The sequence below is a fragment of the Phalacrocorax aristotelis genome, chromosome 16 (genome assembly GCF_949628215.1).
Source record: "Phalacrocorax aristotelis chromosome 16, bGulAri2.1, whole genome shotgun sequence".
In the NCBI taxonomy this organism is placed as follows: Eukaryota; Metazoa; Chordata; class Aves; order Suliformes; family Phalacrocoracidae; genus Phalacrocorax; species Phalacrocorax aristotelis.
The window spans coordinates 9,421,301-9,434,978 of record NC_134291.1 but is presented as its reverse complement, the minus strand read 5'-3'; the positions used below and the strand labels follow the sequence as shown (position 1 = coordinate 9,434,978).

Sequence of the window (13,678 nt, the reverse complement as noted above, 5' to 3'; positions counted from 1 at the left end):
CAGCCTAAGCAGGCTGACAGGGAGCAGGTTCCTGGGAGGTGGGTATAGATGATGTGGTCAGGAGACACTCCAGAGACAGTATTTAAATAGTGCTGAGGTGAGCTGTCTGGTGCAAAGCAGACAGCAGCATACCTTCCCCCTTGAATCACCTAACAGAGTCCTGACTCCTCCCAAAAGCTGGATCAAACTGGATTTTACGTGTTTAATGTTTCACGACCAGGGAGGCTGCAAGCCATAGCCTGAGCAAGAGCCAGGGGGCAGGAAATCACACAACACTGGAATATCTGTCCTGTGAACAGTGGTCAGAGGAACCTGTCTCTGTAAATAGCAATTCACGTCATACCTCAAAACTTGCAGGGAGTGTCTAAAGCAGTGGTCCCAACCACAGGCAGCAGTACTGAGCGAGAAACACATGGGGCAACAACATACTCTGCAACCAGGACACGTGTAGTGGCAGTGTCTCTGGTAAGGGGATTACCTGAAAGCTGTGAATTAGGGATCCCAACTGGAGATGCAAAGGTACCAGCCATTTTACATGAGTGCAAGAGTCCCTTGAAATGAAGGGAAAAAAGGGGTCTGATATATTTCAAACCTGGCTGTCAAAGGAAGTTTCTTGGCTTTATGTTTACATCCCTAAGTAGCCTCATCTCTGCAGCCAGCCCAGAATGGGAAGCAAGGCTTTTAGAACAAACCTTCCAGCAACAGCTGTACAAAAAAAGAAATATTAATCAAATAAACATGTGGATTTGGCTCACCAGATTCTTACCACAATTCTACAAAAGTAGTCCATTGCCCACTATTCTAATACACAACACCAGTAGTAGTTTACTCCTTGTGGCAGTCAGATTTGGCAGGACAAAATTAAGTTCAAGCTCCACAGAACAGACAGAAAATTAGTTAGTTCGCTGTGAGACTTACACTGCAAAAATGGAAAAGCTGTCTACATCCCATTCTTTGAGCATTTTCTCCTCACTGGCAGTGTAAAAATAGTGCAGATTTGATGATTATTTGTAGCCTAAGGTAAAAAAACCCACAACACTGATTGGAAAAAACCCGCTACTTATTCCAAATATTCTCACGGCTGAGAGAACGCCACCATCTCTTAAGCAGACTGATTTATCTACACACCATGAGCAGATCATAACCGAGAATTCCCAAACTAACCTCAAAGTTCAGTTCCCTCTACTGGTAGTGCATTTTATTCCTCTTTGAAGAGATCAACCCATGTTATATTTCATATATATATATATATATACTTACTTCCATCCCTACAATCAATAAATTATGTGCTTTTAAAACCTCATTTTCAAAGCACATTACACATATTTCAGTTAATACACCATTTTTCCTTAGTTGTAACTTAAACCCACATGTCATGAGCAGCTAGACAAAGATTACAACATGTTTTACCTGATAAATCTTTAGCATCAACAAATACATAATGTGATTTGGCTGCATTCAAACAAACTTTGGTTGACTGGACAGGATGGGTTCTGAAACGAACTGCTGACAGGCTTCTGCTGTCAAACATCGCCTCATCAGCACGCTTAAAAAGTTGAAAAATGCAGTGTTTAAAGTCAAAAGCAACACAAAATACTCTTGACAGACCTGTTAGAAAAATGCTGTTATAAAAAATCAAAACGTCTACTATTCATTAAAAAAGGTCTATTCCATGTGTTAACACAAGTACTGTACCAAACACAGTATGTGTCACTCACACTAGAAATTTTGTTTAAGGAATCTGACAAGTGATATAAATAGGACCCCAAAACATCGTATTTGCAATTCATGCCTGAAAAATATAAAAAAAAGCCCCCTGTGGTAACATTTAAGTTCGATTTACATTGCAGAATATAATGTGTTACTATAAGAAAATGCAGTTAACATGTTAAGTGGCTTTAATTAAAAAGATTAATGATTCTTTCAGCCAATTTTATGCAAAGTTAGAATAATCCAAAATATTTTTTCCAAAAATAGCAGGTATAGATGCTGTTCAGTATCATACATTTAAAACAGGCTGAAACGTGACTTGTACCGACTGCTGAAGTTGTGTCTTGGTATCTGAGAATAGAAATCAGGTAGGCAAATATAATAGATTACCTTTTACAAAAATAGTAGTAGTCTTTAAGTATAGAATACTGCTTAACTGTTGAAATGTAGGAAAAGTCAGCATTCTGTATGTTCAAGATACTAGTTTTTAATAGCAGCTGAATGATCCTATGGCAGGAACCACAGAACCTATTTTCTTGGAAAAAAAAAAAAAAATTCCAAAGTTGTCCTTTCCCTCCCAGTGTCCTAGTGTAGAAAAGGGAAAGTTTCCTGTATTTCAAGCATTTCTTGAGTCTTGGCTGAGGGTAGGGCTTTCTGGCTGACAGGAGTATAAATAGAGTCTCAGGTAAGCCTGGGAAGGGTCATTCCACAGCAAACCCACATGTTTCTTCAATGGCAGTTAGCAGCTTCTCGTATAGCTTGTCATAGCTTTCGTAAGGAGGAATGTCTATTCGGTTAAAGCTGTGGATAGAAAGCAGAAAAGTTTCAGCGATCTGGAACTTCAAGCAAAGTTCTGTTACCCTTCATTTGATGTACTTGAAACAATGACCAAGTCCCACTTAACAAGGCCAACAGAACTTCATATAATAAAAGCAATTCTAGTTTTCACACGTCTACTACTCTGTAACGGAGAGCATTTATTATGTCAGAAAAGGAGGGGGGTGGAAAAAACCAAAAAGAGAAAAGACTGCTCAAAATACAGAGGCAGCAAATTGGTCTTTATATCACAACAGAGACCTGAAAAAGTCTTACCAGGTATGAGCTTTCGGCAAATTATTAGTGCTGGCATCAATCTGGTGTATTGTGAATAGTCGTGGGCCTGCAGCACCTGAAAATCCAGAAAAGATCTCTACTACTACTGTATTCATAATATGAAATTTCTTCCTTGCACTGCAACAACAAAAAAGTAACTATAACCACAAAAAGAGAGAAGCTATGCACAAAGAACGCTGAAACCATAAGTGGGCAGGAAAAAAGTTAAACTCTCAGTGCCTTTCAGGCAGATTCCTTCCCTCTACCCACACACAATAACCAGGCAGATATCTACACCATTGAAAGATAAAGAAGAACAAAACACTGATAAGGAAGAATAAAATACCTGTTATACACAGTGCACTACAGAATTCTAACAGTTTTTAATTTAGCTTCTCTCGCTCTCCCTAGAGAGCAAAATTTACACAACAGCTGTATCTGTCCCCATTTTATAGCAGGTCTTGGGTAGTGGCCAATTCCATTCAAATTCAATACAGTCACAATACCAGCTTCTTATAATTTTGTTAAATGAATCTGACTATACACAGATCCCCTTAATCTCTCTGCTAAAGAAAAGACTGCAGCACAGCAGACTTTTAGACTTAGTGTACGTTGAAGATTTCCCAAAGGACATAAGAGGTTACAAATGCCCTAACCTTAGTAAAACTGGAATTCTTGCCTGAGTAGACAGATACTAAAGAATATAAGCCACAGGGTCAGGCCTTCTCATAAGGACTCTGCTGTTAAGAATGTGAGCTGCTTGTGCTGTGTTAGTACAGCTTGGTCTAAAACCTGACAACCTTCACTGTCTGTAGCAAAGCAGGCTTCATCTGCTCACAGATCTACCTCTTACATCAGCTTATGGTCAGTGTTTCCCCTGGCAGGTTTGTCTCATCTTGTGAGCGGGTGAAATAGGGTAACTATCGTGGTACAGAGCAGGACGGGCTGCAGCCAGAGCGGCTACAACAGACCCAGAGCTTCGACTGAAGCTCAGAGGACAGGTCGGTAATGAAGGTGATCGCTTCCGATGCCTGGGCGGCCAGTGATTATGTCGCTCTTACAATAAAAGTAGTCAGCGTTACGAAGCACCTCTGCTGTCAGACCTGCGAGAACACAGAACACTGCATGGTGGTGTTTTCAGGTCCCAGAGCTGTACAGGTGACGATGGCTTGTAAAAGATTAAAATCAAAAAACAGGCTTCCAGAAAAAAAACATGAGGAGAACCCCACTAAGATCTCAGCTGATCACAACTTCTTGCCAGAGAAGGAAGTTCGTAATTGAAACAAAAGAGCCTTTTACAACTGAATAACAAGATGATAAACACACAAAAAAGACCACTTGTGGTTGATATTCATCAGACCATTAAAAATCGCCCTTAAGAACTCACACCCCAGCCTCATTTTCAGCTAATGTTTATGTGATGTGTCCTATTGCTTCCCCCAAGCACAGGCATTTGCAGTTACTTCTGGAGAAACGTTACCTTGTAATGCCTTGAAACCCTGCAGAGGCACTCTGGATGAGCCAGTCACAAACTGGAGAAGTCTCGCTCTCCTCTCCTCATCAAAGAACTCCACAGCTTTCCAAAACCATTTCACGATATTGCTGTCTGGGGTACAGTGTTTTAACCTAGTATTTGCCTTCCAGTCATTAACATCAATTTTTCCCAGTCCACAAATTATGAGCTGTAAATTTAAAATATATTTCATCATTCATCAATATAAAAATGGTTTTGGAGCTAGTCAAATGATGAATAACTGATTTTGAAAAATTTGACAGATTTTATACCAAAGGCAAATTATAACCTCCCGCTAATCTTAACCAATGCAGAAATGTAACTTTTATTTTTTCTTAATCTTACTTTTGTACACAATCCATTTCTTAAACGGCCTCAATTCTAATTTAGGAAAAAAATTTCATAAGCTCATATGCAAGTATCTTGACCTGTCAATAAAACAGCAGAAGCACAGATTCTACCCGTGTGAAAGCGCATGCATAATTCACATTTGAACTCAGTATTTCATTCCAGCGCATAGCCAAGGGTGTAGGTTTGGCTGGTCCAACTCTGGTCCCCCAAAAGAAATCTTGTCTTGTCAAACCACACGTGTAATACGAATCAGACTTCTCTCCTGACAACGACCTTTCAGCACTTCTACAGTGGAGATCCACAATGGATCAATTTAAACTCAACAAGGATATGATTATGAAGATATCTTGTGACTAAGAACACTGGACCTTCCCCTTTCTGATTCTGCATCTGCAAAATTATTCGGGGTTAACAGTACATCTGGCTCACCGCTGTTGAATGATAATATTCAGGATAAGAGAAGAGCAATCACTGACATTCCAGTCCAGCGAACAGAAGAAAGTGTCAATAATTTACCTTGTGGCCATTTTATGTGGCGAAAACCTCAGCTGCACAGCTAACAGGCTGCATATTAGATTTCACTTTTAAAACAAGCTTGGGATCTATGGGATTTGCCTTCAGAGGAAACTGTTTGGATGCTGATCTTGACATTTTGTTGCACATTTGTCCGCAACAGCACCAGACAGCACCTTCCCTTACGCTGTATTTACAGGGCCAATTTAATCTGGCATAACGCAGCTCTGTGAAACTTCATAGCTGCTCGACACCCAGGCCAGTGCAGTGGGAAGGGCTGGGAGCAGGTGGTGGGAGCTGGAAGGGAGCGACAGACTATTGTCCTGGCAGCACTGAATTTTATATCATGAAACTGCACCGTAAGAAATACGCACCACCATCACCTCTGCTGAAGTAACACACACTGAAACAATCTGAGGTCACTGCAGTTACTTCTCTGTAGGTTCAGCTGTGTTTTCAGGTATAGGAGAGGGTCTCCTCTTCTACCACTTCTGCAGTTGCCAGGAAGTGTCACCTTGAGACACACTCTCAAGGCTCTCAGTGGAAGGCGCATGCAGTCTCAGTGACTGTGTGACCTGGTGACCTCTTATGCTAACTGTATTTCTTGTAATCGCGCACCTGCAGCCCCCTAACACACTGGGGATACAGCCCCGCATGCTAGTCAGCCTCAGAAGAATGCCTCAGGCTTTCATTGTTACATTTGATGACATAAAGTAACATTAGTGGACTGACCTCTAACTCTTTCTCATCAAATGTCTTCAGCAGATGTTGTGGGATTACTTCATTAAATCCCTTCTGTAGAGCCAGAAACTGAGCTTCAATTCCTCGTAAAAATCGCCAGTTTACATAAAGTCTGCAAGCAAGTGCAAATTGTTTTTGTGAAAGGTGTATTCAAGTACAATAAACCTGCAATTTATCCAGCCAAAAAAAAAATGGCCTTACTGACGGGGTACACACAGCACCGCTCCTGCGCTACCACTTTGAAGAAACCCCGACAACAGAACCCTCTCAAGTACTTCAAATAGGTGAAAAGTTTCTCCCCACCATAGGTAATAAGTGGTGTACCTGACATATTCCTTTTTGTTTTCCTCTGTCACGGGGATGCTCTTGCCATTGGGTTTCAGTTCATGTTGAATAATTTCCCCGTATGCATTGTGTTCTACACAAAACGTATGATCCAAGACACCTGTGATATCATTCTCACTGGTGGGGGGGGGGGGGGGGGGGGGATAAAAAAAAACAAATCAAGTGACTCTGTGAAAACATAGTCTGCAAATGTATTAGAGCCATAATGTATCTGACAGACATCACTATTTCATTTTCCAATAGCATTTCAAATTACTGCTTGGAAGCAAAAGGTGAACATACATTTTTACACTGTTGTATTTTAAAACCATTATCAAAGTTTCAATGTTATATTTTAATATCTTACTGTTAATAAGCAAAATTAATAAATTAAAATTTATGAACTGAACACTTTACAGCTCGGTAATCATTTATCTCACCTCCACCCCCCAAATGTTAATACCTTGAGCATCTTAGGCCTTTAAAGAAACTGAATTAGGCAAGAAAGATGTTTCTTAAATCTGCCTGAGCAGGAAACCAAAATATAGTTAATTTCTTTTCTACTGCATTTAGGAACATTATCACATGTCAACTGAGACAGAACTCTAACATTGTACGATATAACACACAGTACATACAGTATCCAGACCAAGCTGTTATGAAGATCGGGGTCAACCAATTCCATATCATCCAAAGTAATTGGCTTCCCTAGCAACTGCTTATAGAAAGGCAACGTGAAGCCCCCATCAATATAGTGTCCATGAAACACAGCCATCCCCATTATCCGTCCAACAAAATGGAAATAGGATAAGTGTTCCTAGAATGGAAAGAAGAGATTAAGCCATTCGGCTAAATTAAGACCTCCAGGTTATATCTGAATAGGAAATAAAATTTCAATACAAAGAAAAAGAAAATCCAGAGATTGTTTTGTTTTTATACACAGCACTGAGTATATTGCTGCCAGTCCAGAAGTCTTACTACTAAGAATCAAAATAAACTTAATTTCTCCCAAAGGAACATAAATCGACATATTACAGAAAATTAAGAACACATTTGAGAAGTTTCTTTGATCAGTACTAAAAAGAAATTATCATATTATTGCACAAATTCCATCTCTAGCAATGCTAATGTGAGAATTAGATTCCTAAGTCTAGAACACCCTCCAGATGTACTTAATTTCTACTCACAAAACGATCATTTACAGAACTCATGTTACCAGCCATACCGGGTTGACTGCAGAGTCTGGGTTGATTTGCAGCGTATAGATATCATCTCGGGAATATTGAAAGAGACCGTAATATGGATTCAACATTTCATGTGACAATAAGTAGAGCCACTCCCTGAAGAAGACAAAATAATTTATTGTGTACTTCAGACAAATGCATTCCTACACCGATAATCTTTTCAAAATAGTACGGGTTTTCTTTCTGATCTTAAACATAAACGTGAAGAAAGTTCTCTCTGAACATGCTCAGGTAAGGCTGAAATCAGAACTACTTTTACTGGCTCAGTAACTGCACAGCCCCTGACAGCTGACGTATTTCCCAGCTTTCCAAGATTTCTCTCCAGGTTACTTATTTCCAAGAGAGTTTCTGACTGATTCTCCTTCATCCATTACACATTAAGACAAGACACCACGTGTTCTATTGTCTATACTACAGAGTTATTCGAGTGTAAGTTTTTAACAGACACCGTTTTCAGATAACAGACATATTTTTAATTAAAGTTTAATTGCATGTTCACAAATCAATAAATGATCGTCTAAGAATTGGGAAAACCATAACACTTTCTAGCTTGGTCTTCCCGTATTCACGTATGGAAGGGAAGACAGCAAAGGCTCCATGGTATACAGACTGGAAGCAATAACCATGCCAAAAAACACTAGTATATACTTTGGAAAATAGTGCACAACAACATCCGTAACTTCTTTATTTTAAACACTATTATGACCATCAAGCAATCAGTAGTAATTGATTCAACAAAGCTCTTTTACTAGTTACGGCTAATTAGCATGTTAATATTTTAAGGAATGGATGAAGTGAAAACTCTGTTGGCCATTCGCAAGCTCCTGCAGACACAGGCAGCGCAGCAGCCTAGGTCCCACAGGGTTACGGGCCGTACGCCAGCTACAGATGCAGAAGATGGGCTGTTTGGGAGCATCGTCTGTACTTTGACATGAATACTAATGGTAAAAAAATGCAATGCAATGCAAATGAATACTCCGAGATGAGTCAACGCTCGTTTAGAGAGTAGATCCACATGCCAGAGGTGGGGAATATTTTCAGTGAAGTCAACCAGCATCTGTGCAATTGGCCAATACAATCCTTCACGCTGTTTTAACATGTGAAGAATGTCTTCATGCAATCAGTAAATGTCACTTTTTATAAGCAAGCAAAAAACAACCTTATAGGCTGCTCCTGACAGACTTTGGTTGCCTATGAACTGCTAGTTAACATTTTGCTTCAAACAGTAGACAATTTACAATAAAGCATATTTTTTAATCAAAGTTCTGCCACAAAGCTGAGTATTTAGTGACGTAAATTCTCAGACACCCAAAGCTTTACTAACTGAAGAAAAATAGTCGTTTCAACAGATACCAAAAGCCTGTCTCGCATATATGATAGACACCTGATGCAATCTGTTACATGCATTTTGATTTAGTTCCAATAAATTCTTTTTTTGATGGTTTTTCCTTTAAAAAACTATCTGAAAATATATATTCTTCTGACACAATCTATTACAGAAATAAATATAAATATGAATAATGCAAAAAGAGGCAGAGCTGATACAAGGCTGGCGTAGGAGTCAAAGCGCAGGCGTAGCTGGTGGGGTTGGGGCGCGGGGTAAGAGACTGCGGACGGACTGTTTACCTGGCAACACCTCCATAATCAAGGCCTTCCTCCCCACGAAATTTTATCATTAATCGTTTCCACAGGTCTTTTGGCCTCATCTTCATGACTTGCCTATAGGATTCCTGTGAACACAACACACTATTAACTGCTGCTTACAGACAAGAAACTGTATTAGAACTGTTTATTAGAAATGAAGGGAGTCTCAGACTCAAAATCCAAAGGGGATACTGTTTTCCTAGATATGAACCACTGCTGCTCAAATTGCTCTGTTACTTAGTTTTCCACAAACACAACAGCACTTCCCATGTATGTTTTGTTTGACAAGAACCACCTTCCATTAAATTTCCAGAGGTGTACAGTGACCAGGATATTCTCTCATTCTCACATAATTTACAAAAAATTAAAATCTGTGTCATTAAACTCCTTTTATTTTTGCATAAAGGCTCACAATTTTTGCAGTCTGAAAAGCCAACAGTGGGGCTTCTACTCTGGGTCTAACACAAGATGCTTCTCAAAGGTTTGCACATAACAAGAGAAGCACCAATGCCATCCCCATAAATCTACAGAATTATTCTTCTATCTGTAAGACTTCACCAAGACGACACAAAAAGAAAGCTGAAAGAGGCAAAACGAATGCTAATTTTAAAAAAGGAATTAAACCCCAAAAGTCCAGGGTTTTTTTTGGTGTTCAGTATGGGTGCCCAATCTTTGGCTTTGCAGAAGCGAAGAGGTAGGTGTGTCTGGGACCCAACATACTCCACTTAGTTTTCAGAAGAACAACATAGTTTTCACTGCTGTACAGCAGCCTTTCCTCCCTTTTGTTTTTTTTAGTTGATTATGAACTGATTTGACTGTCTCCAAAGGGAAGACCAACACAAAGCTTTCTTGGCTGGAAAAACTGTGTCAACACAGCAGGGCTATCAAGTTTGTGGGTGGGGTAAAATGCCACAGGGATGGGTGGGTTGAGTGATAAAGTTCTTAAGACGACAGACTGTTCTCCAGAAAGAGCCAATGAACTATAACTGTGTTTAATCAAGTCAGCAGAATTATTCTGCTGAATAATGTCACAAAATAAAACGCGGATATCCCACTGTGGGCATCTCTGGTCATTCAGAAGCCTAGGCAATTCGTAAGATTGGTCTGACTGGGAGGGGTGGGGGGTGGCAGATAGGAAAGCAACCAGAATTGAGATAGATGCTAAGTAATCCAAACGCCAAAGATGAACGCTATTCAGTAGTCATTTTACTTAAGTTACAACAGATCACAGATCACTAATAATAGTGTGGTTTTCCATTTGTAACATTCCCTCCGTAGCAGACATTAGTGTTCTTATATTCAAGGAAGAAGTGAGACAGTGCCTTCAAATGCATGAAGTGCCTGGACTCCTTCCTCAGTCCCTGACGCAGTCTGTACAACTCCAGCCACAGGAAAAGCTTTCCTTCTTTTCCTTCTTCTCTACAGGGTAAATACATCTACTTTAAGTACACAACTGTTGTTCACACGCCCTTGAAATGCTTTCTCTTCCCATTCGTCACCCATAAAATCCCAGCTTCAACTCCAGACTTCAAGATTTCAACAAACTGAATGACTTCTTTAGACAGTCATGAATAACCGTCCTCCCCTTCCCTTAACGTTAAGAAATGGGTCCAATTCTCAAATTACCTCAAAAATCTCTTCCCTGGAGACCTCAATACGACAATGGCCAGCTTGAGGTTGCTGCTGCGAGAGCTCTTGCCTCAGGATCTTGAGTTTCTGCACTAGGTCTCGCTTGTACCTCGGCACAGTCAGACACTCTGCCTCATCTGGAAGCTGACACAGAGACACTACCTGCTGCTGCTGGTGGTGTTGCTGATCTTTAAGTTGATTCTGGCGGCTAGAAACAAACACAGCTGTTTGCAGATATTCAAGTCATACATCCCCTATTTTCTTCCGAAGTTTCTTAAAGGTTAAGTCTTTGTAACTAAACTACTTTCAATCTATGATTATTACTGTGATTAGGCTAAAAATGTCCAGGTCCAGTAAAAAGTAAATTCAGAGAGATTTTTATCCTGACTAAAGACATATGCTTCTTTCTTGGCAACTCTCAGTTGTTTTTAGGGTTTGTTATTTCTATTAGTACTGCTCTACAACGTACGTGAAAGGTTACAGCACCCTATAATAAGGGGTTATCCATACAATTTTACTACTGAGCTGCTGACACTGAATTTCTCAGATACCATTTCCGTATTTCCTTTGCGTGTTTTGCCTTCCTCCATTTCAAAATTCAGGGATCTGCCAAACACTATGCCTCTAATCTACAGTCAATACCATAGTCTGTTTTAAATGGCTTGTCTGAAAAAGTGTAAGCGTACAAAAAGATGTTTGTACTGGCAGCTTGGCAAGGACCTTGTCCCTTGTACCTGGCCTAGTCTGGACCACAGGAATGTGGGAGTTCACATGTAACAAATTGGCACAGATAAACAAGTATTTTTACTAGCAATTCTAAGAGATTTTGTAAATCTAACTCCTTGCTAGGGAAACTAAATTAATTCTGTTGCAGAGATGTCGCTCCAGTGTCATTTCTTGTACATAGTAAGTGGATAATTTTGTAGCTTTTTAGTTTGGCATTTCCAAACATCACAGCATAAACTATATTTTACCTAAACCATGAGATGAATACCTCTGCATGGAACTCATGAGAATACCCTAAATTTACTGGGTAAATAAGAAAGGTTACAATTCAGAATGTTTTCCAGCGGAATGTTAATAAATTGGGGGTTTTTCAACATCAAAGACCAAAAAAATATTAGATGGAACCAATCACAGTTTTAACATACTTTACAATTTCAGCCTGTTGTCGTTTTTAAAGCAAGGTCTACTAGAAGGCTGTCCTGGCCAACCAAAATTCACCTCCAGCAGGCTTTTACCACAGGAACATTGAGAATTGGCAATTAAAAAAGGGGTGGGAGTGTTCCCGGTTTGCCTCCGGGTTCTGAGAGCTATTCTGTTATTTGAAAACCTTCTATTTAAAGCAATTTTGCACAAACCACCCTCAAGGGAAACTAACACCAGGTGACCAGGAAATCTTTATCAGTACTTTTACAAGCCTAACATTTAGAAACCCCTGCAATGGTACACATTGTAGATCACTTCAGCAATAACTCTAAGCTTAACGTTAACAATAATACCTCTTTATTCCTGGGCTTTACAGAGGGAATAGTGCAGAGAAATCCTGATTTGTTACTATGTCCCAGGATGCAGAACTTCAGAGGTTAGCTTAATCCATTTTGTTAGTTTCACAGTATTTTGTTGTTTGCTTCTGTTGGGTTTGTTGTTTGTTTTTTAATAAGGCTACCATAACTTTACTCTCACACTGATCACTTTGGTCTTACAATAAACACAGTTATTTTAAGTAACTCCTGAGAAACCACGTCATTACAATAATTTAGACACACAATGTGGTTCCAGAATATGGCTCTATGTCACCTGCGGTACATGTGCGGTACTTACTTTCCACTTGTGATTAGTTTTAAATATGGATCTCACTTAAACTGTATTTACTTGACATACAAATTAAAGAAAAATCATTGTTCTAACTTCTGAACTTTCTAATTCCATAAGGATGGAGCATGTGAAAATATTCTTTTTATATGCCTACCAGAAAAGGTCACAGTTATGCACTAAAGTGAGCGTATGTTCACGCAACTTTTAAGAGTAAAAAAGAGTCCCCTGAATGCAAAACTTGTCTATGTCAGTCTTCGAGAAAATGTAATCTCTGAAATAAGCATGAACTTAAGATGTATGCATCAAATTAAACCAATCTAAAATAGGGCAGTACTAGGAGAAAAATGCCATCCTCCATATTAGACTAAAAATAATCAGTGCAGTATTAGCTAAAAAAACTGCAGTGCTTAAAGTAATTAAATCTAATTTCTTTAGTTTGTTTTCACAGCTGAATGACTATGCTTGATTCTGTACAGTGCTTTAAGGATACAGCTAAGTACTTTTCAGCTGCCTTAACTATCAAAACCTATCATGAACTCTTGGCCAATATTTTAAAACAGGACTGGGTAACAAGTTTGATTATTTTCATAACTTATGTCATCACTAGAAGAACAAACTGCTTTACTCAGCTTGATAAAAAAAAGCCAGTATTACTAAGAGTAAGCTTATTACGCCTTTGAACCTAAAACACTATCACACCCATGCCACCCAAACACTGAACTTATGTCTCCAATAATTTACAAAATGACAGGCCTCGGGCAAAGTTTTTTTGGTTGGTTGTTTGTTTTTTTTTAAAGAATAAATAAGGAGGTGGGTTTGGCGGGGCAGGGGGGAAGATTTCACAAATCCTGTTTGATGCAATAAATGAACAAACACCAGAAAATATTTATCAGGCAGCAGACTTTGCTGATGACACTGTTGGTTTGAATTTCTGAAATCCTCCCCTAATGAAAGACAGATGTACAAATGAAAAACTTAAGCGCACTGTAGTAGTACTTAAGTTTACAGAAATGCAAAATGGTTCTGTGATTCTGGAACTTGAAAGTCAAACTGGATTCTCCAGATAAAAAGCTAGCTATGTATCTGTCCTTCACCAGAC

The 13,678-nt window shown here is 39.3% G+C and overlaps 1 protein-coding gene across 1 annotated transcript in view; it reads right to left on the bottom strand.

Annotated features, from left to right (window-relative positions):
* Window positions 1–1,875: 1,875 nt before the first annotated feature.
* SMURF2 (SMAD specific E3 ubiquitin protein ligase 2) overlaps window positions 1,876–13,678 on the bottom strand; it is a 63,923-nt gene continuing 52,120 nt past the window's right edge. The window contains exons 11-19 of the mRNA XM_075111388.1: window positions 10,759–10,969; window positions 9,115–9,218; window positions 7,470–7,584; window positions 6,883–7,061; window positions 6,245–6,382; window positions 5,912–6,032; window positions 4,283–4,484; window positions 2,803–2,878; window positions 1,876–2,511 (exon numbers count right to left, since the gene is read on the bottom strand). Of these exons, the coding sequence (XP_074967489.1) occupies window positions 2,412–2,511; window positions 2,803–2,878; window positions 4,283–4,484; window positions 5,912–6,032; window positions 6,245–6,382; window positions 6,883–7,061; window positions 7,470–7,584; window positions 9,115–9,218; window positions 10,759–10,969 (1,246 nt within the window). The 3' untranslated portion in view covers window positions 1,876–2,411. The remainder of the gene's footprint in view (window positions 2,512–2,802; window positions 2,879–4,282; window positions 4,485–5,911; window positions 6,033–6,244; window positions 6,383–6,882; window positions 7,062–7,469; window positions 7,585–9,114; window positions 9,219–10,758; window positions 10,970–13,678) is intronic.